This window comes from Numenius arquata, chromosome 5 (assembly GCF_964106895.1).
Source record: "Numenius arquata chromosome 5, bNumArq3.hap1.1, whole genome shotgun sequence".
Classification (NCBI taxonomy): Eukaryota; Metazoa; Chordata; class Aves; order Charadriiformes; family Scolopacidae; genus Numenius; species Numenius arquata.
The window spans coordinates 64,879,429-64,907,096 of NC_133580.1; the positions used below are offsets into that span (position 1 = coordinate 64,879,429).

Genomic DNA, 27,668 nt, shown 5'->3' on the forward strand with positions numbered 1-27,668 from the left:
ATGTTCCAATATTATTTCACTACTTTATTACAGACGTTAGTGAATAGACAATAAGTGATTTATACTCTTTCTTGAAAAATATTTTTTATCTACTGAATCTCCTAAATAACCAAATATTCTCCATTTACTTGAAATTATATTGCCTTTCGAATTACTTAAAATTTCATTTTATTTATAGTGACATTATAGAATGCTTTCATCTCTAAAAATTTAATATTAACTGAAGACATTTAAGGGGACAAAATGAGCAAACAAAATGGAAAACTGGTACAGCAGCTTACCAAAGTAACATAACACAAACATTTCGTTCAAAAGTTTATACATCATGACAGGACAGATTTCTCAAAATAGTTTTAATTTCCTGACTTCGGGTGGCGTCACTGAGATTTGCAAAGAGATGTAACGACACATGAATTAAAAATGTGAGGTTTTTTTTCCAATTAAAGCCATCATCTCAAACTGTTTAAAAAAAAGTTTAAAAGGTCAAAAATCAAACCAAACTTGTTTATAGAGATTTGTTGAAATTTCCAGCTTTCACTTCAAATGGGAAGCATTTCGAAGACAGCAAAAACACTACCTGAGAAAGCAGTTCAATTTATAGTAGAAGTGAGTGAATTAGTTGCAGCAGACAATTTGTTAGGAGAACATAAAAGGTAGAGGTTTCTTCCTCTCAGAGAATGCAACCGCTGTTTTCCTTATTCAGTTTCAGGGTGTTATTCATCAAATGCTTATTTTAGCTGCCACCACGCACCTCCCTAAACTCTCGTGACAATAGCTCTAATGTCTGCATTCTGTGACTTAGTCATCTAAATCAATAATTTATACTCGTCCAGGCACAGCACAGCAGGATCGAGAACCAGGAAGAAAGGTATCACTAAGGCATTGTGGTTTTCACCGGCTCCTCCAATATACTGAATTCTGGGGCAGAGTTTTGACTCCCAACCTTGTGGAGGAGATTTATTGACTGGAAAAACTGAGGCACAGCATGTTCTCAATTAAAAAAAAATAAATCTCCTTATAGCCACAATGACTCAGTGGTCAAATTATATTACATTTCTCCTCGGATGTGTTTGTACAAGTATTTCCTGACATTTAGAACTCATTAATTGTGGCACCCCAAGAATGACTACATTACAAACAGACAAAGAACTTGTCTTTGAGCATTAAGCTCACTTTGAACAGCAAATGACATAAAAACTACATACAACGTAGTCACTGCATTTAAGAATAATTAACTGGAAGTTTTGCAACCTACAGCACTGTCATTCTGGCGATATGGAAGCTTTGTTTCAGGAATGGACTCTGAATCTCCCGGTTGCTTAATGAATTCAAATCAGCAACAGCCACAGGAGCAAAAGCGCCAATGGCAGGAGACGCTTCAGAAAGGCAAGTCTATGAATTTTAAAAAACAATGGACTAAAAATGCTAAAGTACCCTCAGGTCTCACTGGCTCTTGAAACCGCTGCATTAATCCCACAAGGCGTTCCTTCTTTTCAGTGGCACTCTGACCTGATCACCCGATCAAAGAAAAGATGAAACAGAAAAAAGAAAGAAAGAAAGAAGAAAAAAAAGACAACTGTACCTCTCCGCTCCACAACCCCTTGCTCTCATCATTAAAATAAATTCCTTCGGGTTGCTGAACTACGCGAATGTTTCCAAGAGCTGACAGGACATGAGGTATTCTAGGTTTTCCTTTGCCACTGAGGGCGGCTTTGTTCTAGAGAGTCCTTGAGAGGTGAGAACACCTGCAAACACTAGTGTTCCAACTCTACCATTTTCTTATGCAGCTTTAACACTGTATTTAGTAAGGCCTACCCCAACACTTACATAAATCTTTGAAAATTAAATGAAAATTGGCAAGCATGCTGATGAGAAACAGATATTTTGATAGCAGTGAACCATTTCTTGCTGGATGGCCTATAGCTGGGAAGGAATTCAATCACTGCCACAGAAAATCTTGTTAATCAAGAATATGTGAATAAGCATTCTGTGATTTGCTGAACACCAGGTTCCAAATAAGTCACCCACAGACTGAAAGGCCAGCTCAAGGTCTTTATGAATGCAGAGCTTTACTTTGGCAGATATTAAGTGCATTTATGCACTGCAATAAAATTGCGCCTGGCCCTCTGTCTTGGAGGGAATATCACCTACTTTCTTTAAAGCTGAATTTCACCCAAGTATTTTTTGGTATTTTCACCCAAGTATTTTTTCAGATCAGGAATAGATTTTCTCCGCTGCAGATTCACAGTGCTAACCCGATACAAACCTGACACACGTCGAACAAAAGCGCATCTTCCCATGTTACTAAATCTGTATCTTCTGGTCTTCAAGTTGTTCTGTGCCCGCATTAGAATTACTTATTTCATTTACACCTTTTTCTTTCTTTGATTCTTTTCTAGAAGCCTTCAAACACTTGTCGAGTCTTTTTAGGAACACATCTACATCTTGCTTTTTAATTCCGATTGCTGAGGCAGCATTGAGGTAAGCGCAGGGATAGTCATTTGTGTGTGACATAAAGCCTTTAAAAGTGTAGTTATTCACTGTTTGTACAGCCCCACAGGGAACAACCCTGAAATAAACAAGAGCACGATTCAGTTAAAGATGCCTTGGATATTTTATGTGTTTCACTATGATGAACACATTTACATTTACACAACTGTTCCCACACAGTGTAATATCTGCTAACTCTAAATGAAGGACTGTAAGCAGGCTGAGATCAGGCATCCTCCGAAGTAGTGCCCAACCATCACTACGAGTGCCAGTAGTAGCAGATCCTGAATTAGCTCGACTCTGTGTACATATGCCTATGTCCCTTCCCCTCTTCAGATAAATTACTAGGGTCTTCATTAAGGGTATTTATGAGCTCCCCAGTGTGAGGGGAAAAAGACATCTGCAGCAAACTTTCCTATCCCATAACAAGCCCGAATTATCTGACCTGCTCTGTCTCTGATCTGGGTCTGTTCACCCCTCCTTGGGGAATGTGGTGACCCTGAGTCCTGCAGGGATCCCCTTACTGATGGCAGCCTTAGAACAGATGTGCGTGGCACAGCGTACTGTAGACCAAAAACGTCTGGGTTCCAGTGATTCAGGGGGCTCAGGATCCCAACTTCCTCTTATCCATTCCTCTCTGTTGCACCTCCCTTCCCCCCCATCCTGTGATATTAACCCCTATTCATTCCCTCCTTGTAGTGGACACTTTTTGCTACCGCTTTTACCTCTTCCTAATACTAAGAACCTCTACCTATTACACCCTATTTCTCAGCACTTTCAGTAGATATCCATTCCCCGATAAATCAAGACCCTAATCCACATCCTTACTTGTTAAAGAAACAACTTGCCTTGTGGCCACAGTTAAAACCTTCACAAGCTGTTAACACCAATCAATTGATAAGAATTTACTGCCTCTATAGAGACGTTCCCCGCAGTTCGGAAAAGAAACTGCATTCAGACAAATGCCACCGGGATTAGGAGATCTTTCCTTCCTCTCTGCAAGCGTGCAAGACCACAGGTTATGCAAAAGCCTGTGTTCTCGTGAAGTAGGGAGTTGCTATTCCTACCGCCGACACTCAGCACAAGCATAACATTTCAAATTCGCTGAAATGCCAGGTCAAACAGTGTATATACTACAAAAGAATTACTTAACGCAAAAACAGGAAAAAACCTGAAACCTTTGCATCAGGCAAAGAATTGGAGAGTTTTAACTTCAAAAATTGAACCTCTTGAATCATTTTCAGCCAAAGATGGCTGAAATTGCTGGACAAGCCAAGGTTAGGACAGGCAAATTAAAAAGAGCATCTAACTACAGTACATATAGATTTACTGTCACTCATCGGTGCAGGAAGGGGAATAATCCAAGCTAATGAAGCATACCTTCTGATGTGAAAACACTCAGCTCTGCTACAAAAAAAATGACATTAAGTCTATGGCAGAAGTTAGCATGGCAGCAGTAATATTCAGATTAAGGAATCCTGCCAAAACAAATTTTAAATCATTCTGCTCTTCTAAAAGGTTTAAATCAAAATCATTAAAAATTATTTGGCTTGCATTTCCATTTACCAATGTCTGTAAGAATAAATTTAGCTCAGACTGGTTCAGGTTGTAGATCTACAAAAAAAAAAAATTAATTTTTTTTTAAGCACAATTAGTTCCAGAAAGCAGGATTTTCTTCCATATGACAAAAAGCTATATAGGGTATTAAATCTTATTCCCCTGACATCCAGCACAACCATATTTGTGCTGCAATAAACAAAACTAAGATCTTCCCTAAGTAGCTTACAACTTAACTATAAGATCAGGCAACAGCTGGAAACTGCATGAAACCAAGGGGTACTAGGGAATAATGACACTAAATTAAATGGGCATAGATTATCTATTTAGCCTAACAAAGGGGGCCTAACTCAGGCAGGTAGATGTTATTAGTAGATAACTGATAAAGAAGGGTGTATTACTCTCTGACTCACTCTTGTCAGACTGCAATCATGAGACAACTGGTACAACACAAATACGATAGGATTTCATAAAATACATGCTAATGGAACACCCCAAATTTTTCAAAAATCATAGCATCCTCACCTTGCTCCAGAAACTTGTCTTGTGAAAAGCATAGATCCAAGCTGGGTAACAGCAACATCATTATTTTCATCTAGGTTCTTCAGTGACATTGCTGAAGTAACAAAAGGTCAGGTTAAAACTACTACAAAGCTGCTTTTTCTCCAGAGAAGGACCACAGAGGACAAGCTGTTTCCCAACAATAAATGTTTAGCCAAATATTTGTGTTCAGATATAAAGAAAAAAATAAATCCAAATACTACATTTCATAATTTTTAATTTTCCCACAAGCTATCATAGATTACTTCTTTGGTTAGACACTATGTAAGGCAGATTTGCACAGGTAGGCAACATTACTTTGGTGTTCTTTCTACCAACTTGACCTCTTTCTACGACCATGTGACCCGCCTTCTCGATGCAGGGAAGGCTGTGGACGTTGTCTACCTGGACTTTGGTAAGGCCTTTGACACCGTCCCCCACAGCGTTCTCCTGGAGAAGCTGGCGAATCATGGCATAGACAAGTATACTCCTCACCGGGTAAAAAACTGGCTGGATGGCCATGCCCAGAGAGTTGTAATTAATGGGGTAAAATCCAGTTGGCGGCAGGTCACCAGTGGTGTCCCTCAGGGCTCAGTTTTGGGGCCGGTCTTGTTTAATATCTTTATTGATGATCTGGATAAGGGGATTGAGTGCACCCTCAGTAAGTTTGCAGATGACACCAAACTAGGTGGGAGCGTTGATCTGCTTGAGGGTCAGCAGACTCTACAGAGGGACCTGGACAGGTTGGATCAATGGGCCAAGGCCAATGAGATGAGGTTTAATAAGGCCAAGTGCCAGGTCCTGCATTTCGCTCACAACAACCCCAGGCAACGCTACAGGCTTGGGGCAGAGTGGCTGGAAAGCTGCCCAGCAGAAAAGGACCTGGGGGTATTGGTGGACAGCTGGCTTAACATGAGCCAGCAGTGTGCCCAGGTGGCCAAGAAAGCCAACAGCATCCTGGCCTGTATCAGGAATAGCGTGGCCAGCAGGAGCAGGGCAGTGATGGTGCCTCTGTACTCGGCACTGGTGAGGCCTCACCTCGAGTGCTGTGTTCAGCTCTGGGCCCCTCACTACAGGAAGGACACTGAGCTGCTGGAGCGTGTCCAGAGGAGAGCCACCAAGCTGGTGAGGGGTCTGGAGAACAAGTCATATGAGGAGAGGCTGAGGGAACTGGGCATGTTTAGTTTGGAGAAGAGGAGGCTGAGGGGGGACCTCATTGCCCTCTACAACTACCTGAAAGGAGGGTGTAGAGAGGTGGGTGTTGGCCTCTTCTCCCAAGGGAATAATGGCAGGACCAGAGGAAATGGTCTGAAGTTGCGGCAGGGGAGGTTTAGATTAGATATCAGGAAGAATTACTTTACTGAGAGGGTGGTCAGGCACTGGAACAGCCTGCCCAGGGAGGTGGTGGAGTCGCCATCCCTGGAGGTATTTAAGAAGCGTGTAGGCATGGCACTTCAGGGCATGCTCTAGTGGCCGAGATTGTTGGTTTGTGTCTGTTTGTGGGTGGGGTGGGGTGAGGTTGTGGGCATTTGTTTTGGTTTGGTTTTGGTGTTCTGGGATTTTTTGGTTTTGGTTTTTTTTTTTTTGTTGTTGGTTGGACTCGATCTCAAAGGTCCCACCCAACCAAAAATATTCTGTCATTCTGTGATTCAGCAGAATTTTTGGTTAGAACAAATATCTTGAGTAGGAATTCCATAATCTCTTTTACGGCACTGTAAGATGATGGGTAAAATAATTATACTCTAATTTTTTTTTAAATCTACTTATTTATAAATGTATTACTACATGCTAACATGCCTGCCTTGATTATAATAAATGAGTACGTTGAACAAGAGCAATTTTGTAAAAAAAATAAAGGGCCCAAGTCACTACTCTGCTTTTATAGTAGGTTACTTCAAAGTTTTCGTATCAGCCTAAGAACTATTTAGTGGAGGGCAGTGAACAATATTTAATATATAGGAACTGTATGTGAAAGAGCATTATGAATGCACAGTATACTAGAATTTTTTTAAAAAAAGAAAAAAGGTAAAAAAACAACGGTTACCTAAGGAAATAGGATTATGTGGTGTGTCTAACAGTCTCTCATTGTGGCTATCTGCCAGCTTCTTCAGCTCACTTGAAAGATAGGAAAACATCTCCTGGAAAAAAAGGATGCAATATTTTCGTTATTAGCTGTCAAACCGAGAAAACAGTACCTATTTCATGAAATTGTTAAGTCTCCATTATATCCCACAGGTGTCCAGCTGATCCTCTTTTCATGTGTATCAAGTAAGTGGATGAGACAATTCTCTGAAATCATTCTATAAAGGAACAAACTCCGTTTCCTGAACCCTCTCCTTCCCCCTCAAGCTGGTACAAGGCTCTCTGTCTTGTCTAATATATGTGCTTGGGATGTCAGTCCTTCTCTCCCTGGGCCTAAAAGCAAGGGAGGTAAAAATCTTGAAGAGACTCCCATTGCACAGCAGGCCTTACCCCACCCCACTCCGGCAACAGCTTGCCCCCACAGTAGCCCCCCGAGCCATAGAGAAGGAACCGCCACCACCACAGATGGCCATGTTACAGCAAATCGCTCCTTAATTTGTTTTCTCTCTATTAATACGTTTCAGACTAAAAGTAGTGCATTTTGTTACTCTGTTCACAGTATCACAATTACCACTGGTGCACAGACTTCTTTTTTCTGCATGGAAACAGCAAGACAGTCTCTCAAGAAGGCTATGAACACACATCTGAATGTATTTTGTTTCACATGATATATACTCTCCTGAAACCTCAGCTCTATCCTCTAGCCAGTCCTCTTCCTGGAACCAACCCCTCCTGAAGAACAAAGATACCTCAATTTCTGCACCTTTATTGTAAAGCGTCATCAAACTGAGATTCATAAACGTTTTGGCTCAGGTACAAGTCACGCTGCACACAGAAGTCTGCTTCTCTTACTTCATCCCTTTTTTATTTCCTTCCTCTTCCCTGGCAGAAATCTATGATAATTGCTCATGGTCTTCCTTAGTTTAATATCTTCCTCTTCACACATCAGCTCAAAACACGGACAGAGTGAGAATAAACACCATTCTTTTTATTGTATTCTTTGGCTTCTTTTCCATCCTTTTTAATGCATAGTCTCTCATAAAAACTAGCAAAATGGTACAGATGCTGCGTAGTCTTTTTAAAAGACACTAAACACCAGATTTTTCCTCTTTCTGGCCATAAAGATCGTGCTCCTCGTCTGCTTCAACGTGACTGCCTGTTTCAGCATCCTCATCAATGTCTGAGCCTGACAAGTGATTTTTCATTCTTTAAATAGAGCCGCCTCTCCTGTTTGTAGACCAGTATCCCGTTCTGACCTGTGCACTCGGACAGATACAAATTACAGCTCGTGAGCAAAATTATGTTTTTGAGCAGAACCTCCCGAAGGCCTTAGGAAACCAAACGAGCTTTGTGGGAGCTGAGTTAAAAGAATTGTTACGGCTGCTTTTCTTGAGCCGCTGCAGCGGACCCAGTCTCATGACCAATGAGTGACCAAAGTAACACAGCTCCTGACTGGCTCGTCCCAACACCATGGAACGCATCCTGCCAGAGAGGGAAAAGTACCGCGTTACTGTCTAAATGAATTTAAGATGATCGATTCAGCTATCAACAAGAGCATAAAAGCTTCTGGAACGCTTGGAACAACAACAAAACTTATGGGAGGCAGCTATGGTTAATTATCAGAACCTGAAATTTGTGAATAATCACTCTTGTTTTTCAGAGGTATTTGCAAATCAAGTGATTTTATGGTTTCCATTCATCAATTTATTTATAGTTCACTTGCCTAAGTTGAAAAACATTCATGTTGCAAGTGTTCAGGCACTTCTGCCTTCCTTCTGGTCCCTCACTGAGTATAAACACATGTCTCATTTATTTGCTTTCCACACTAAACATCACCAAAGTGTTAGCCATTTTATTAATATTTTTCTTGAATCCGAATCATAAATTAATTTGTGCTCCCTCTGCTGGCTATTTACTTCTACAGCTGAAGCAAAGTATTACAGAAATATACATAAATTGCGTCTACTATGGAGATATCATTGGTAAAATTAGTACTGAGAAAAACCTGTGCTGGAACAGGAACAAATTCCCAAGTAATTAATTTTTGAATCTTGTATCTCAGGAATTCTCTGTTGTATTTCTTACAGCATTTACTACTGAAAGGACTGCAAGCTGGTATAACCAGTATAAATGTATTATATTACACTATATAAATGTATTATATCACACTGTATAAATGTATTAAATTAAATTAAGGTTAAATACCTAGGTTACTAGATGAGCCTTTACATACACAGGAATTTGTTAAAACAAGGGAGAATGGAAAGATGGCCAAAAAATTAAATAAATCCAAGCATGTATTTTCATCAGTTTGACCAAAAAAACCTGAACACAAATTTAAAACTTTTTATTTTTATGAGTGACACTATTTTGCATCTTTCCATTGGAAGCCCTCTAGGTACTTTAGTTTCAGAAGTTAAGCAGTTTGTTGCAAAACAGATTAACAGCCTTCCCAAAAAAAAAAAGGAAAAAGCAATATTTTTGTGAGGTCAAATCTATAACCAACCTCTATTATAAAATATTTCTATTTCGTGGAAGATTTATAAGCACCCAAAGCAATTATATACAAATGAGCTCTCACATAATTGATTTTCTGTGGTAGGCACTCAAGTTCTCTCCAATGAAGTTAAATATTATGCTAAAGTTGCATTGAACAACTCAAGCACTAAATGTCAGTTAAGTTTCATTATTTAATTCACTCTTTCCCCTTAGAAACTTACCCCGAGCCTCACCAGGCTAGCGAAATGAATGTTAAACTATGTGAAAATGTCTTGCTCTTATTCTGATCTTTCTAGCACCTAAAACAATAAAATACCTTAAAAAAAATACAAAAAACCAAGTCAACAATGGTGTATGCATCAAATGTGCCAACTGACTCAATTATTTGGACAAAACGGCCTACTTCCACATATGTATACAAAAATATTTTCATGAGTTTTTGTAATAATAATTAAAAATATTTGAATCATACTGTATTTACATTATAAACCTATTTTTTTTAATAGAACCTACACTAACATGGGTGACTCCATTTGTTGCTCCATTGTGACAGGTACTGTTCTTCTTCCAAATGAAAATAACTAGAGGGAAAGAAGTAAGGAAAAAGGTAGTAACTCCAGAGAAAAAGCAGAAGATGGTGTTACTAAATACGCCATTAGTCCCAATCAGGGACTGACAGGCTGAGAGAGCTGGGGTTGTTCAGCCTGGAGAAGGGAAGGCTCTGGGGAGACCTCATAACAGCCTTCCAATATCTGAAGGGAGCCTACAGGAGAGCCGGAGAGGGACTCTTTGTCAGGAGATGTAGTGACAGGACAAGGGGTAATGGTTTTAAATTGGAAGAGGGGAGATTTAGATGAGATATTAGGAGGAAATTCTTTACTGTGAGGGTGGTGAAGCACTGGAACAGGTTGCCCAGAGAAGCTGTGGCTGCCCCATCCCTGGAGGTATTTAAGGCCAGGCTGGATGGGGCTTTGAGCAACCTGCTCTAGTGGGAGGTGTCCCTGCCCATGGCAGGGGGGTTGGAACTCGATGATCTTTAAGGTTCCTTCCAACTCTAACCATTCTATGATTCTATGATAGGTGACAGGGGGACAACTGCTGAAGGCCAGAAAACTTTTTGTGTGTGGTTGAAGCTATCCCAGCTGGTTCCAAGCACCCAGCTTATTCAGACTCCCAATCTGCCTTCCTCCCTCTTTCATCTGAAAAGATAAGTTGTCCTCAACCAACAGCCACGTAGCAGTTTGTGGAAAGTTTTAAAAATACGAAATTAATTACAGAACCTTTTAAATCTGCATAGCATATAAAAGTAATCTAACAGGAACTGCCCAGAAGCCTTGCCCATCTGACATGGTAAGACTAATGCTGTCAATCACCATATTTGTTTTTTTTTTTTTTTTTTTTTTTAAAAGGTCTCTTTCTCAACAACATGGATCAACACATTTTCTCTTCAGCACTTCCAAAACTTTGAGGTCAGGCTCCTCGTGGGCCACACCTGTCCAATACATGACTGGAGTACGTAAGCCTCTTAAAAGCTTCCATTCATACTCGGCATCTGTTTAACTACACAATAACGATTACATTCAGTAAATTACCTTGCCTCCAGCCACTCTAAAATGTGAATATGGTTCCACATATTTCACATGAGGAAAATCCTGCAATATTCCCACACGTTTGACAAACTACAGAGTAGCAAACTGACTAGACAAAAAAAAAAAACAACCAACAACCAAGAGAGTAACAAATGTCTGTCTTTTTGTAAGAATATTTGGTTTTTTACATTTTTAATATCCAGCATTAAATGGCTTTTCTCTTAAATTCAATCATAACTAGGGCAGCAATATAAACTCATGCTGAACTGTACAAATAATTTATTCCTATCGGAATAATTACATCAATGATAAACCACGAAATGTAAGCCCAGTATTTTACTGAATTGTAAAAACCAAGTAATTTCCTCCCATTCAGTGTGTTTTTAAATATTTTAGATACATACTCCCTAAGGACATACAAATTACTCCAGTTAATCACTCTTAGAAAGTACACGGACAGATGGATACAGATATAAAAATCTCCATCGTGTCCAAGTAACACAGAAATACTTTTAAGAAAATCAGAATTATCTCGAATGTTGGACTGTTAAGGAAAGTCTAATGAGGAAATCTATAACTGCTGACAACAAAATGAAGCCATCACCCCTTCAATAATACCAATGCAATAATTAGTTAAATGGATTATATGGGCTACATTGGAAAATAGTTAATAGATATTAAACCTGATATGTAGGGTCCTGAATGTAAACCCTGAACGTAGGGTCCCCGCTCTCCAGTAGTTCTGAGGTGACAACTGAAATCTACTGTTTATGTCATTTGCTATATTTGCTGCACGTGGCCTGGTTCAGACACACAAAAACATACATGAAAATAGAGAGTTTTAAGACCTGGCAATACAGAATATCAGACACAACATAACCTGTGCTGAGGAAATCAAAGGAGTTGCTGCGAAACCATAACCTTTACGTAATGTTATGAGTTCTTTAAAAGCAAGGATGTTAACAAATTTGATTATGGATCAGGTGTCGTTACCTGCACTACAAAGTGACCTAGAAGCCCCTACTGGTATCAGAAAACCATTGTTCTAAACACCACATAACCATATAAAACGGAACACTGAAAAACTGGAATAAGTGAGAAGACATTACTGTTGATAGCCTTCTTCCATCCTTTCTCTGGAGACATCTAGGCTAAATACAACTGTTGAAAACATTCCTTATTAAGCTTTCCTATATGGCCACCTTTATCCAGACACTTGGACAACATGCGTGTGCTACTCCCTTGGCTCCTCTGTCCTCAGACCCATTGCACCATTTTACCCCCTCATATCATAACAATCTCATACCCTCGCACCACTGCACGCTCCAGGACTGCCAGCTTGTCCAAAAATCCCACTCCACGTACACGCTCCTCTGCCTCATTTAATCTCTTCCCTTCCTATATTAAATGGCTCATCCGTGTTAAAAAAAAACAAAAAAAACCAAAAAAAACAACTGGGCAGCCTATTCTTCTCCTTGGTTGTGGGAGATTAATCTCCCCTCAGTAATATTCTGGTCTTTCTGGCTTGAGCTCAAATAACCTGAAGTAACACCCATGTGAATAAGGATAAGGTAAAAAGAGAAAGGAAAAAAAAAAAAAGAATACTTGAAAGTTTTTTATAGCTCATTTTTTGTGTGAGTAGGTGTAGCTGCACCGATATAGAAAGGAGTACTCAATGTCAAGCTATAAATAGCTCCTGCTGGGAGCCTAATAGCTCTGCCTCTGCTTTCACACAGCACAGGCAATAAACTAGCACTATTACATTTTTACAATTCAGGAACAAACAGATTTAAGGAAAAAAAAAAGGTTTCTATTTCTACAGCAAATCCAATAAAAGAAACATATTTATGCCATATATAAGGCTGCGTTTATAGAGTATACTCACATTTGAAATAAAAAGACCTGAAGTTGTAAAAATATAATGCTTTATTCACTGGAGAACTCTTACTTCCAAGAAAGTGGCATGATTCAAAATATACAGCTATTCATTAAGAAATTTTATTTATGAAAGGATTATTATTTACGACTTGGAGAATATTTATACTGCCCATTATGTATCTGCTACCAGTGTAAATCTGACATCAAAATCAGCTTTGCAGAAGACACGATAAATTCACTTGAGATCCTTTTAGAGACGAGAGTGAAGGGGGGGGGGGGGGGGAAATACAATTTGCTTTTAATGGAGACACAAACCACACACGGTAACAGTCCAAAATAAAATGTTAGAAACTGTATTGCAACAGCAGCAATAGTGGTAACCGCTTTCAGTGTTTCATAAGCCACGTTTTCACTTTAGTTGCACAGATCGCTCCTTAGTTGTGGTAAGGCCACTGAGCTGGTTTGGTTTTCTAACTATTCCTAGGGGAACTCAAATGCAGTGCAGAATTTCTGGATGCCTCTAGAAGTAGGTAGAAACAAGTCACAGCACCCGGCATTATTGCCCTGCCAGAGCCATCAGAAAGCTGTCAGCAGGAAATGTTTGGAGCATAGTTTCTAAATAAAATAGTGGAACAGATCATGCATGATTTAAAACTATTAACAGCACTTAATTCACAGCATTTCCTTATCTAAAACCCTCTACAAAGAGAACCCTCTGTGTTAATATACAGATACCAAATCAGGCCTGTATTATGTCCAGAATTAAGGACAACTCAAGATGTACAGGTTCCAACCTCAGACCACTCAAATGTTTGTGCAATGGAGTTACACCCAACATAAAACATATAGTCTGTGAGCAGCAGAGAAGACACCTAGCTCTGGATCTAGGTGAATACCTTAAATGGCAGCATTCTTCTCTTTTCGTGGCCATGCACAGTATTTATAACCTAACCAGAAGCCACGATTCTCCAGAGAATGCTGTACACAAACATTTAATTAAACATTATCATAGCACAAAGGCACAATAGGGCCAAACAAAGAAGAACAGAAACCCCTGGGTTACCTCTGGTGGTCTCATCTTACTCTTTAGTCGTGGAAGCAGTGTGACCATGATAACACAACACAGTGCTTCTCAGATTAAGCTTTTGTGGGCAAAATTCTACTGTATTGGTCACACTTTAGAACAACAAACAGGAATACTGCACAAGATAGTCCAGGATCTCCACTTAGCTTTCTGGTTTGGAAAACAACACGGAAATCGTGCTCACTCTAGAGCATCACTAAGCCAAGAAATAATCATATCATATTGCTTTTCCAGATTCAGAGCTGGGAGCTCAGAAGTTCGATGGCTTTCTAGACAGAAACTGGATTTACTACACAAAGCAGTTTTGCAACAAGACTTTGTTAACAGCTGACTTAAGAAAGTGCTGCTTGCCAAAAAGCTTACCTTTCTCTCTTTCAGTAACTGTTTGTAGCCACTGGCACCTAGAGACAGAAGCGTAATGAGGACATCCAAGGAAGGAGACGCAGATGCTCTTCCTGAAAAAAACCCCAACATACAGACAAAATTGGCAAAAATAAATTTAATGTGAAAGAAAGCTGATAATCAAGTTTTCTACAGTTATTTTGTATGGATTAAATCAGTCTGTGAATTACTTACCTGGATACATTTTGCTGATCTCCTGAATGAAGGACTCATTGAAGCCAGCAATGATAGCACCACCTACTGGAACCATAAAATTTTTGTCCAAGCTCTGAACAAAGGCATCTATTCTGCCTACTCGAGCACCCTTTATCAAAAAGGAAAACAAAAAAATCATAATCCACAGCATATATTAGGAAAAAGGAAACATCATAATTACACAGCAATGTAACCGAAATAAATATAATTTCTGAAACTCTCTCAGATATTCTTTGTGATGAAAAATTAAAAATATTAATATGACCCTTTCTTAGCATTGTCCAGTATTATTACTACTGTCTGCTTACACATTACCTTACAAATTCCTATTTTGCTATGATTTAAAACACTGATTTTAGTTCCTGCAAGTCTAAGTGTAGCTTATTTTCAACAACAGCCAAAAAGAAAACCCTGGGAATTTAATGGGAATTACACAGTTAAAATTGTCCAACCCAAAACATTTCCCAGATTCTCACAGTAAAGGGCTACAGGTAAATGCTTCATTGGCAAAGAAGATTGTTCTTGACACATGTATAAATTTGCATTGAAACGAGTCGATTTATAATGCTGCTTGCAAAATTAAGATCCAGGTAACTTCCTGTAGCAGATTTCCCCACTTCCCGGAAAGCAAACCTGGCTGCTCAGATATTCTTAAAGGAAAAAATGTAGGCTCTGCATTACATCTTCAATTTGAGTAATATGCTACTGTGAACTGTACAATTAAAAAGTATGCAGCATAACAGAACCTAAAGAACATACATATTAAAGCATATTCAAATACATACACAAAGCACTACATACTAAAACCAAGAAATAGAAACAAAGTTAATAGCTATGGCAAAAATAGTGAAAAAAAGCAGATCCAACTAAACCACAGTTATTATTTCTGTATTTTAATAGCTTAGTGCATGGGAGATGGGAAGAAGCACTCTGAGTTTGTCAGCTCTTTGATGGGAAGATGAATGCCAGCAGCCATCATTTGATTTAATTGACAGGAGACCACCAGAGGAGAAGCATGACAAATGAAATGGTCTCAAAAGCTCTTTACTGTGATAACTCTCGCAAGTTCTGTTCACACTGTGCCCAGCATGTACACATTCCTAAGTATTCAATAATAACTACTTCTCATAGGCAGGACATTTTCTAGCACAGGAAACACATTTTTGTAAATAAACGTAAAACAAATCAGAGCTTAAATGTATACATTTGCATAACCAAAGAACAAACAAACAAAAAAATCCCCCAAACAACCTATCCAGGAGCCAACACAGCAACAGCTCTATTTGTAGCTTTGTAGCCTGAAAAGATTATCATTAGATACATTTCAGGCAGTAAAACTCAGCAATTCCACAACCCCCTTCGTGTCAGAATTTCACTAAACTTGTGCAAGATAAATACAATAAATAAGTAACAAGTACATTACAAATAAAGCATTTTCTATTTCCCCTGTCACTTCCAAGTTTTGTCAGATTCCTTTGGTCTCTCAAGACTTAGAAATGCCAACAAGATGTTCCTGTCATAATTATACACCAAGTTGGCCTGTGCTCGGTTAATAACATAATGTCTTCTGGATTAGAAAAAAAAAAAAAAAAAAAAAAGGCCAGCATATTTTAAATTCGTAATAGTTCAGGATCCCCTGGATCCTGCTAAAAAAAATAAATCCTCCTAATATTTTGATACGGGCAACAGAGAAAAAAGAGAAACTGATAAAACAACACGTACATTGCAATGAGCAAAAATGCAAGAATTCTTAGTTTCACAGGTGATGTCAGATATTAAGCAACCTCCTTTTCAAACTAAACAGGAACAGAAATTAAACATTTTCAAACACAACGTGGAACCTAACCCAGTTTCCTCAGTCGTTCTGTCTGCCAACAGTATTTTAACAGCAACAACGCCTATAAAGTGTTGCTGTAGAATCTTGTACCTTCAACTGAAAACCTGTAATTTGCTTTCTGTTGAAGGCTTAATCCCTATTCAAGTGTGATCCATTATTTTAATTTTAGTTAATAAGTTTATGAAACATTTTAAGAAAGCTTACTAAGGACATTTTATGAAAAACACTTCAACATAAGCAAAATTCAAATAAATTGGGTTTTAATACATAAAAAGCACATAGCAATAACAAATGTATTAAATAATACAATATAACAATATATAACAACAAAATATAACAATACAAATATAACAATACAAAAAATAACAAATATTATTTTAAATTTCTATTTCCCTCTGCTGTGCTCTCTTAGAAAATTTTTCAAATATCAGACATGCAAAGCTGTGAAACACCCAATAAAATTTGCTACTGTTGTCTACAATCAGAGATTTACTTATATTTGTTAAAAGAATTAGTATTGGAAATACACAGCTCCTACCTGCTGGATGAGATGCATACATTTTGAAGACTGAACTCCATAGGCATTGTTGACAATATGAGGAATGTCATAATTAGCACAAATCACAGCCAGTTCCTCCAGCCTATGAGCATAAAATTGTAATTTAGAGAATCATTAATAACTGTAACTCGTGTTACAAATCAGACCATTAAAAGACTGAGAGGTCTGCAAGGAGGTCAGAATGAGAAAAGAAACTTTTTTGCTTAGTACCTCAAGATAGCACGTGTCACCTTAAGCTATAAAGGTTAAGAAGAAAATTCTGTTAGCTTTTATACACACTACAAATTGTTGACCTGGGCTGAAATTTTTCATGCTTCACTGAAAGTTTTGTTTGGAAACCGGTAAATGATTCCAAATCATTCCGCTTCACGTATAAGCATTTCTTTTATACTACTTTAACGATAACTATCAGAGCTTTAGTTATTCACACTTTTTTTTTTCCTTTTCTTCTAATATTCATCCTGAAAATGGCCTAATGGAAGTTCCACGGTGTGTCCTCGGAAACAAAAGCATCATATAACAGGAAGTTTTTACATCCTTCTGTTTATTTCAAAGAACTAATATTTCAATCCTTTGGCTGAAATCTCACTTGCGTATTTCATATAAACTGATTATCAGAAGAGAGATACTCTTCAAAGGAATGGAGAACCCTAAAAGAATTCAATGTGGAGATGAACAAATCAAAACTTTGTCCAACTGTTTACTCAGAAATAAAGACAACTCTTCCCTTGCCTTTAGAAATCCCTGAAATCACAGTGAGCTCTGCCTGGCTTGATTTCTCAGTCAAACTAAGAATTATGTGGGGGCGTAGGTCATTTTGGGTAAGGGTCTTCAGCCTTTTAAACATACATGTACTTAGTACACTTTTTCAAAGCACTCCAATCATGCTTGATTTTTTTAAAAAACCTCTTTATTTTCCCCAGACTTGCAAATATATTTTAGAAATAAAATCTATTTGAAAAAATAAATACGTAGTAATTTAAAGTGATGATAAAGGTAATATTTTAAAACCAATAAATCGGTGAACTCTAAATCTCCAATACATTTTCACTCTATCTCCTTCTGTACAGCTTCTCACTGTAATTTACTGACATTCATATAAAATGTGACGGAGTATGAAAACATTTTCCAAGAGGTGACATTCCCTTGCATTCTATTTCTATTACATTGCCTGGTGTTGTTTTGTAACGCAGAATTCAGCTGCAAACCTCAGATTAAATTTTCAGAACCCGAATCCTTAGGAAAACATCATCACTACCATTATTATTCTTAAAGAAATCACAAGGATTTCGTGATTGGGAAACACCAGTAGTATAATGTACGGATTGATCTTCCGCAGTCAAGATACTCGTCAGGAGTTGCATGTCCAATAATTTGTCACATTTATCAACATCCTGAATCCTGAACTATGCAACATTAACAGAATACTTCAGGAAACATAACACTACACCGGGCAAAGTTTTTGCCTTCTGATCTGCTGATCTTAATCAAACTCTTTCCTCACCTTCCACAGAGACTCAAAGGGAATCAGTTCCCCTCTTACACCCTTCTTTTCAAGTGCAGGTAGAGAATTTCACCAAACTGGAAACATAGAGGTTGTAGTGCTATGATTATTTTTCCTAAAAATACTCTATTGAACAATTAGATCCATATTACAATGCAGGATGAGAGTGCTACAGTTTGAAAAGCACATGTGATTATGCCAGGGAAGCAAACACTCAGCACTTGTCTGCTTCCAAGGCTTAAAATGAACTATTAAAAGTACTGTTAGTCATATCAGAAAAATAAAGCATTAATATAAGTTTGGCTACTACTCAAGTTCCTCAAAGTCACAAATAGGACTCTCAGAAATATTTTCCAATTTATTCTCTCTCTCCTGCTTGTGAAAGTTCATGAAAAGAAAGCTTTGCTCTTCCCTCTAATATTAAAGTAACATTAGTAACATGTTACTTAGTAACATAAAGTAAGATACAGAGTTCTTCTAAGTACATAACCCAGCTGAAAAATACAGGTTTTTTTCCTTTAGTTCTCTCTTAAGTACAGTAGTTTTTGAGACAACTCCCAGGAATAGCAGCTAAAAGACTGAGAACTGATGTCTCTCCAAGGAAGGCGGTTTATACACTGGTGAATGGTTCCCATAAAGTTAAATACCTCAAAAGAAAGCTATAGGTACACAGGTGTAAAACTCTTACCCTCACCTTTTACCAATCCTAAGCCACTTAGAATTTTAAACCGTCACCACCACAACTAAACAAAGCCTTAGAAATGCAAGATATTTAAAACCAGACATTTAAAATGGTACCCTCCAGAAACGCTGCACGGAATTTTCCTTCCTGTAGGAAGATGAACGTTATGGCCTTCAATAGTTGACAGTATCCTTTAAATAGAAAGCGCCTTCAAATCCTCCTGTATCTGTGGTATATCATAACACAGTGCCACTACCTAATAATTCATCTCTTAGTTGCAGAGAACAAAACAATCACATGTCAAAAAGTGGAGGCAGATAAGGAAAAGATTCATTTACCCAAGCTATAAAATAGACCATTCAATTCTGATAGCTGTGATTTAAGTTAGCCAATAAATCTGCAAGTCAACTTCAAGCAATGTTCATAGTATTCTGACAGAATTATACGGTTTTAACTTCTCTCTAGCAACTGGGTTAACATATGATAAATACTGGGTTTTTTTTAAAAGGTAGGAAAACAGAGTGAAACACATTTTTACTTGCCATGCTGCAGAGTCAATAATCTTTCTTTCCTACACTTGCAAATATTTAACTAAATTTCCCAGATAACAAAGTAATTAACAAAAAAGCATGCACTGCAGAGGAACTCTAAACACAAGTCTTTTCAATTTTGTGATAAATTAAAAACAGTTGAAGTGGAACAGCTGAGACACTACATTTAAAACCACATAAAAAAAAGACGTTACTAATATCTTATACTTCAATGTACTACATACAAAGCCATAAAAATATACCTGTTCAATTGTAAAAACTAAGGAATTTGCTTCTTGATACTTGTATGCATAAAAAAATAGAGAAAGCAGGTTTTGCGAGTAACACTGGTCTCAGTTTGGACAAATGACTCGATATATCAAGTATTTTAGGCAATTCTACTCCAACACGTGATTTTCAGATTGAGAAGTTTTTCAAGTATTTCCTAAGCAAGCTACATGTTGAAATAATGTCTCGGATACTCTATTTCCCATCCACAACCATAAAGTTCATCTCAGCTTCAGCTAATGCTTGAATGCCACCTTCATAGCAACTATGGAAGTTATGTATATGGACACATAATATTAGGAAATAATGCAACTTATTTTAAGCTTATTTTAATGGTGATTTAACAGCTGGAAATTACAAGCAGCAGCATCATGCAATCAGGCAGCAAATGTCCAAGCCAAGCTAAGTTACAGCAGGGCAAATCATATGTTATACTTCTTCAGCACATCTGCCCTAGATGCTTCCCAGAGTTTCCTTACATCAGTGTATCTTAATTAGCTCTATAAATGTCAGTATAATACAGGAAAGAGTAACTCAAGCAAAGATTTTAAATTTAGCTGTAACTTTTTTCTTTTTTTTTTTTTTTTTAAACTGTATTAACAGCTTAGGAAAATTCATCATTGGCTAGAGGAGAAGAGTAGAAAATGCAACGCTAACATTAAAATGTGGCATTAGCTATGTAACTACATTTCCGGGACTATGTTTCTATGAAAGTCTACTTTTACTACTTCCATGAAACGATAAGAAAACCACTGCCAAAATGACATTCATTCCACCACAAGAGATCATCATTAACCTCAGTTACACGACAGAAGGAAAACCTTCTGCATTATTCTCACTTTTTCAATATACTTTTCTGGAAGGGGAACATTGTTTCAGCCTGCCGTTTTCCTTAAGCAAGGGGATTAAAGTAGCTTTACTAATTGTTGGCAGTAATCGAGCAATTTTAGGAAGATGAACATTCAAAACATGGAGGGGTTTTTTGTTTGTTGTATTTTTTTGGTTTTTTTTAATAGTAACAAATCACACACTTCTTACAAAGACTACTTACCTATCAGGTACCCTTGGAGCAAAGCAAGACGTTGTGGAATGCACACAAAGAATATTTTCAGCGCCAAGAGCTTTGATTTTAGTCTCCACTGCTTCGATGTCTGTCCGTAGCTCATCGCCTTCTAATACGTTTTCTATCACCACAGGCTCAAAACCTGACCAAAAAAAGGCAATTAATGTTTATCATCAAATCTCTGACTAATTGTGGGGTTTTAGTTGCAGTATAAATGTGAAAGCTCTTCTTGCTTTTGTTGTTTTAACAAATTCTTTCAGATTTGGATTAAGAACACAGATACCTAAATTGGTTTATTGTACAATGTCAATATCACTAAAAACTACAATAATATTCTTGTTAAATACTGGACTCCAGATAAAAGCTTACCTTACGTTCTTTGCGTGCAACAACAACAGGCTTGAAGATTGTTTTAAAAACAGATTAACTTCTTCCTTCTCAATTAAAAAGAAAGTGTTTGAGTGGCATTCTTGAAAATATGGGCATTCTAAAACAGTCTCTCTACAAAAGGATGCCATTAGATGTAGCAATGCAATAATGATTATTATGAACAGGCTTTCATCATAAGCCTTTACCTTAGTCAATCTATAAACTTCCAAGTTACTTCTTAAAAGATAAAAATGTCTACATTTGACATTTTGAAAATGAACTTTGTCATATCAAAATCCAAGCTATTTCCCAAGTCTTTTATTTAATTTTTTTAGTTTCCAGTTTAAGCTTGAATTTAATTTCAGATGTACAACAGCTGAGCCTTGTAAGATCGTTTCTCAAGGACACATAGAAGAAACGTTTCAAAAAAAAAAAAAAAAAAAGAAGTTATCCCATTCTTCTAAATGCTGGAATGTTTCCAGTTGTGGAATGGGCTGCTTGGGAGGGATGTTGAAAAGCCAGAGAGGGTCCATCAGTGGGCTACCAAGACAGGTGCAGTAGAGCGCTCGCAGCTTAGAAAAAAAGGCTGTAAGAGCTAGACTTGTCACGCCTCAAGAGGCTCAGGAGAGTATCTTATAACAGCTCCCAATCACCTGAAAGGAAATTACAAAGACAAGAGAGCCAAACTTCTTACTTACAAAGGAACTTCTTTCCTTTGAGGGTGGCAGAGCCCTGGGACAGGCTGCCCAGAGAGGTGGTGGAGTCTCCATCTCTGGAGACATTCAAAACCCGCCTGGACACGTTCCTGTGCAACCTGCTCTGGGTGGACCTGCTCTGGCAGGGGGGTTGGACTAGATGATCTCCAGAGGTCCTTTCCAACCCCATATCATTCTGTGATTCTGTGAAACTCTCATTGGCAGGATATAAGAAGAGGCAACAGCAACAAATTTTGGCTTGAGAAGTTCAGAATAAACAGCGAGAAAAGCTTTTTTCATTCGGAGGATACCACAGCACTGGAAGTGATATCCAGAGAGATTGTGGAATCTCCATCCTCAAAAGATTTTCAAGATTCAGCTAGACAAAGGCACAGTTGACATAACCTAGTGCTTAAAGAGTTTTTCTTTCTTTCCACCTGTTGTGGTAATTGCTCAAATTTCTAGCTTCCAAATAAATAAATAAATCAGAAACAGAATAAAACACTGGAAACCATATATTCCCATCCTCAAGCAGGTGTGACATGGCAGCAACATGATGTGAGCTGAAGTGACTATTACTTTCTTTAAAAACACAGAGATGTTCAGTTTACTGAATGAAAGTAAAGGAGAAGGGGGAAAGAGTGATTTCCAAAGCAGTAACACGGCAGCAGCTATGTGAATTTTTCCTTCGTGGCTCAACACTGTGCCTTAACACTGACATGTGAAGCTCAAACTCTACGGAAGAACTTGGACTAGAATGATGTTATTGACATTGTTAGCCCCAGTCTGGTTTTCAATTAGTGATCTAGAAGACAGAAATTGCATTTAATAGATAATTGTTACATATCTGATACCTGTTTCTCTCTTATTTTTAGATGATAATTATTTCAATTAATTTTGTGATAGCTGTCCTATTAAAAAAACAGATCAATTTTATTTCCTCACAATAAATGTTTATTTCATCAATAAATGTAACTTCCTTAGCTTGATATTCTAAATTGGGCACAATACTCCAAAAACAGCCCCACTTTTCTTATATACATGTTTTATTTGTTGTGATCTGATTCCTTTTAAACACCTCTGCATCCTACCTGGACAGAATCCAGTCCCTGCTTCCAATTGTTTAGTCATTTTTATCTAATGATTCTTTTACGCAAAAAATGAATGTCCTAGGAACTAGGACCAGAATCTATGCCACCACCTGCAGGTATGTGCACTGAGCTGGAAAATTATGGTCTCCCTTACTTGCCCTTTCCTTGATCCCACGCATCTGTCTGCTGAAGGGGACAGCTTCAGTGCAGGGACAGACTTCTTCCCTTAGCTTACTGGTAAACAAGGAACTCGATTTGAGAGAAATTAAGGTTTGAACTATTAAAGGCACCAAACTCATTTCCTGAGTGAGCCGAGTGACATTGCAAGATTAAAAACAAATTGGGCAGCTAACACTTCCTATGCTCTAAAAGAAAAGAATGTGCAAATCAGACAGCTTGTCACCTGATCACAATTCCTAGGACACATATGCTTTTTGCATAAATCTAAGAGAGAGAATTTAACTACAAGCCTTAGTTTTAGATAATTATCAGGACAGCAAATTAGGTATCTCACTCTCAGAGTAAAGTGTAAGTTCCTTAGTGTTGTGTACTCTATTGACTACTGTATACACCTCTGTGCCTCAGTATACATCCACGTTTTACAAGGCATTAGGAAGAATGGTGTGATTGCACGTTACAAATCAGGAGCGTACAAATAAAACACTTAGAACTACCACGCATTAGACCTTTTCTGGATCTTACTGCCAAGCACATGAATTGATCACTCTGCTAGAAGATGTTTTGTATCTGGTAGAAGAACACACTGCATAATCAGTCAGCTGCTTCTTACCTGCAGTTATCATTGATTTAAAGCAAGATTTCTGGTCTATACGTGGCCAGATAATGTATTTTGCCTTTGGTCTCTTGTGCCGCAATGTTAAAAAACACAGAGTTAGACTCATGCCAGTTGCCATAGGAACCACAAAGCAATTGGTCACTGTCCGGACACCTGCACATAAGAAAACAAGTCAGAAATGAACATGAAGAGCCCATGACATGCCCTCACAAATAAAAGACATTTTCAGATTTATACCTACCAGCCAGCTTTATAATATCCAGAACTACTGAATTAGTAAGTTTGTTCAAAAGGCTAGACCCTGCAGCTTTAGGCTGGACTGCAGAAATATCACCTGACCTTCCAATTCCATGGATCAACCTAAACAACAAAAAAAGTTGAAAACATACATCAAGTTTGGTTTTTTTTTTTCACATCCCAAAGCAATACTTCTTGCTGACTGAAGAGAATTTAATTTGATAAACAGTTGTGGAAAATGCTGTATCCAGTGCAATATCAATATCTGCTACAGTGAGTTCCATTATAACAAACTACATACATTCGTATGAAACTGTCATTTTAATTTTTTTAACAGTAGATTAACAATGTTCCAGTATGCAAGTAAAAACTTGAGAAGACCCATGGTAGCAACACCTTTAACATCTGGCAGGCTTCCTTTTAAAGTGCACCTCAGCACTTCTCCATGTGTGTTGTATTAGCATGATAAACGCTGACGTGTTCAGACACAGAACTCCATGGAAAACAAAAATCAGTTGCCTGTAGAATAGCACACCATAGGCATAGTGGTCTTGTACAGATACTCCCCTGACAAATGCTTCATCTCCACAACGCAAAGAATAACATATACTGTGACAAAATATCCTGAAACATCGTTAATATATCACTTTGCCCATCTTTTTCTACATCGTCACTTCATCTACCTCATTCTACTATTCAATATTATCTATCAGGCAAAACCATCTCTCTCTGCATTCCCTTTATAAAATATGCTTATATACTGTGCTTATAACTGCTGGATATTATTTAGCACCTTTCAGGAGTGGAGGATCCTGAAATCGTGTATAAAATATAAGCTTACAGAACTTGCTTTACCCGTAGCTGAAATGCAGCGGCTGCTCAGGTAAGGTAGTAACACCTATTTATGGCTTTAATTCTGCTTTTCTCTTAGCAATAGAGTAAAATGCAGTCTGATGAGCGTATGGAGTTCAGAACTTCTTAGAGCATAATTTTACAACTTAATTTTTTCCCCATTTCAAGCTACACGTTGAAATCAACAATAACTTGATAATTAATTGAAACTTGCACATAATCCTCACTCCATCAAAAATATCTTCTCCCCTCCTTCCTGCTGCTATGTTCTTAACAGCTTTCTCCTACTACTACTTGTTCTTTTCTGCACGTATGTACTCCCTCCTAAGGAGCAATCCTCCCTAAGACTGTTTTCGTGTGCATATCAACTAATCTCATGATAAAGATACTAATGAGTACAACAAAATACAAATAGCTGTTCACTAGGAATGTTTGATACTTTAAAACTACAATATGCAGTAGCTTTTAATAACATATAGATACAATACTGAACAATATTAAAAAAGGCAAGTAATGAATGGATTATTTTAAAACAGGAAGATCTCTGTTTCCCTTGCATGCAGTCAACTCAACGACTTAAGTTGCAGCTATAAGCTTATACAGGACATAACCCTGACAAAAGAATTTCGTTTCATGCAAGACTTTCCAATGAGTTATTAACTAAAATTCAATACAAAAAGTTGTATCAACGCAATATCGCATTGTATTTTTTATCTCAAATGCTATCAAGGTCTCAGATAACAAGACACAATAAAATATGTCATTTGAAAGCAGTAGTAATAAATCTGAATAATTCAAATTGCCAATAATTTGTACCTGTAATGCCTTCGGGCAACGAGTCCTGATGCTACTCTTCCTTCTCTCTCACCCACACCACAGTTGCCCAGAAAGTTATTGCTATCCATTATAGCAAGTTCATGAAGAAACAGTTCAATGGTGCTTTCATCCCATCCATCTTCAGGACATTTTCCCTTTAATAACAATAATAATTATATAAAGGTAACTACCAAACTTGCAAATTAAAAATAAACACAACTTTTTGCAACTTGTTTGATTAATGTTACCCTTCTTTCCCACGCTGAACAGCAGTTTGTATTTTCATTATGCTGTTTTATATTATCTAGCATTATAAACCTGCATTCAAAGAAAAGTTAAATAATTATCTTCCTATATATTTTGCGCAATTACATTAGTATATCCTGATATTAAAACAGTCGGGATATTTTTCACTTTCAATTGTTCTTTAAGTTAGACACAAAATCACTGCAGCACATATATGCTAATTGCTCTATAGATTTATAAGACTGCTCTATAGATTTTATAAGACTATAGATTGATTATTTGATGTATTCTCTACACAAGAAACTACTGCTACAGGAATTCAACAGAGAGAACTGGATGAAAGGGAGTGAACTAGGTATTATAGAACTAAAAAATATTAATTATAAGCAGAAGGGAAACATAATTTCATCTGTAACACATCTTCCTACCTGCATAGTTTCCTTTCCATATTCTGTAAGGGGAATATAGAGCACAACGTGTCAAAATTTGCAGACACGCTCTTTTCTGTGTGGAGCATTAAGAACCGCGCTCATCTTTGCTAATTGCAGAAAAGATCCTCAGAGGAAAGGTACTCATAAACCCATGAAGCTTTACTACAGCGGCTCAACAGTCCAGGAGCTTTTTTTACATGTCCCAGTAACAGTAAAACCAATTCATTTCTGAAGTATGATATGAAATACCACGAATATGCCATACCATACCATACATGAAATATGCCTAGGCATGCTCTGGGCAATCCTGCTTCAGCAGGGGAGTTGGACTAGATGATCTCTATGGTCCCTTCCAACTCTAAAAATTCAGTGAAATTCAGTGAAAATTCAGTGAAAGTTAAGTTTGAAAGAGGGGATGATGTGACCAAAGACGTTCAAGAACTGAAACATTTGAGAACTCATTGCTTAATGATTTCTGTACATTGGAGACAAAGAGATACACCGTTTTGGCACCTTATAAGCATCGTTTTTTACCTCATTTAACAACATGTTAGCACCTTATTGCTTTGAAAAACGTCCTTAACTGTTTGCTGGGCCTTTCTCAGCAAACGCACAACCCAAGCCTATCGCTTTTGACTCCCAAACGCGGCCTTTCATGTTGGGGCTCCGTAAGGCCTCTGCCCTTACGGCAAGGCCAGCCGAGCTCTCCCGGACCGGCGTCGTGCCCCTGCCCGCCGGCACGGGGTTACAGGGGGAGGCAAACTCCCCCCCGGAGCAGCGGGGCGGAGCGGCCCGGCTCTCCGCGGAGCCCAGCCCGGCCTGCGCGCTCCGGGGCTCTGCGGGGCGCGCTCCGGCCGGGCCCGGCTCCCTGAGGGGCCCCACGCCCGCGGGGGAGGCTCAGCGCCGATTTCCCCCCGCTCCCCGGGTGCCGAGCGGGACCGGTCGCGGTTACCTGCTCCAGCAGGGCCCGCAGCCGCAGCTCGTGGGCCCGGCGGCCCTGCGCCCCCTGCCGCACATAGGCCGCCGTCACCAGCCGCTCGCTGGAACCGAAGTTCTCCGCGTTCATGGCCGGGGGTAAGGGGGGGTCCTGCCGCCGCTCAGCCCCTCAGCTACGGGGCCACCCCCGACTCCCGCAGCTCCACGCCGGAGAGGCGCGGAGGGCTCAGCGCAGGCGCCGCTGAGGAGCGCTAAGGCCCGCCTTCCTTCCTTCCCTCCCTCAGGGAGGCCGGGCCGCCCCGCCGCCGGCTGCCGCCCTGAGGGAACCCCCGCCCGCGGGGCCGCCTCCGTCCGGCCCAGGCAACAGGAGGGCTCGGCCTGCGGGCGGAGCGCTGGGCCGGCACCTACCAGAGGTACGGA

The 27,668-nt window shown here is 38.7% G+C and overlaps 1 protein-coding gene across 1 annotated transcript; it reads right to left on the reverse strand.

The window, feature by feature from the left end:
• On the reverse strand, positions 1-27,585 carry SEPSECS (Sep (O-phosphoserine) tRNA:Sec (selenocysteine) tRNA synthase). The gene is made up of 11 exons (XM_074147775.1): positions 27,265-27,585; positions 25,636-25,790; positions 23,972-24,090; positions 23,725-23,883; positions 20,768-20,921; positions 16,692-16,794; positions 14,296-14,425; positions 14,083-14,174; positions 6,632-6,725; positions 4,573-4,663; positions 1-2,569 (listed from the first exon to the last, which is right to left on the reverse strand). Exons 1-11 carry the CDS (start codon positions 27,376-27,378, stop codon positions 2,305-2,307), a joined length of 1,476 nt encoding a protein of 491 aa, XP_074003876.1. The 5' UTR covers positions 27,379-27,585; the 3' UTR covers positions 1-2,304.
• Positions 27,586-27,668: the final 83 nt, after the last annotated feature.

What these genes read in the sequence shown, in the direction of transcription:
- SEPSECS (XM_074147775.1), bottom strand. Translation starts at nt 27,378, where the DNA reads ATGAACGCGGAGAACTTCGGTTCCAGCGAGCGGCTGGTGACGGCGGCC. An exon ending in TGCGGGCCCTGCTGGAGCAG is followed by an intron (nt 25,791 to 27,264) that starts GTAACCGCGACC and finishes TTGTTATTAAAG; the next exon opens with GGAAAATGTCCTGAAGATGG. An exon ending in GCTCCAAGGGTACCTGATAG is followed by an intron (nt 16,795 to 20,767) that starts GTAAGTAGTCTT and finishes TTATGCTCATAG; the next exon opens with GCTGGAGGAACTGGCTGTGA.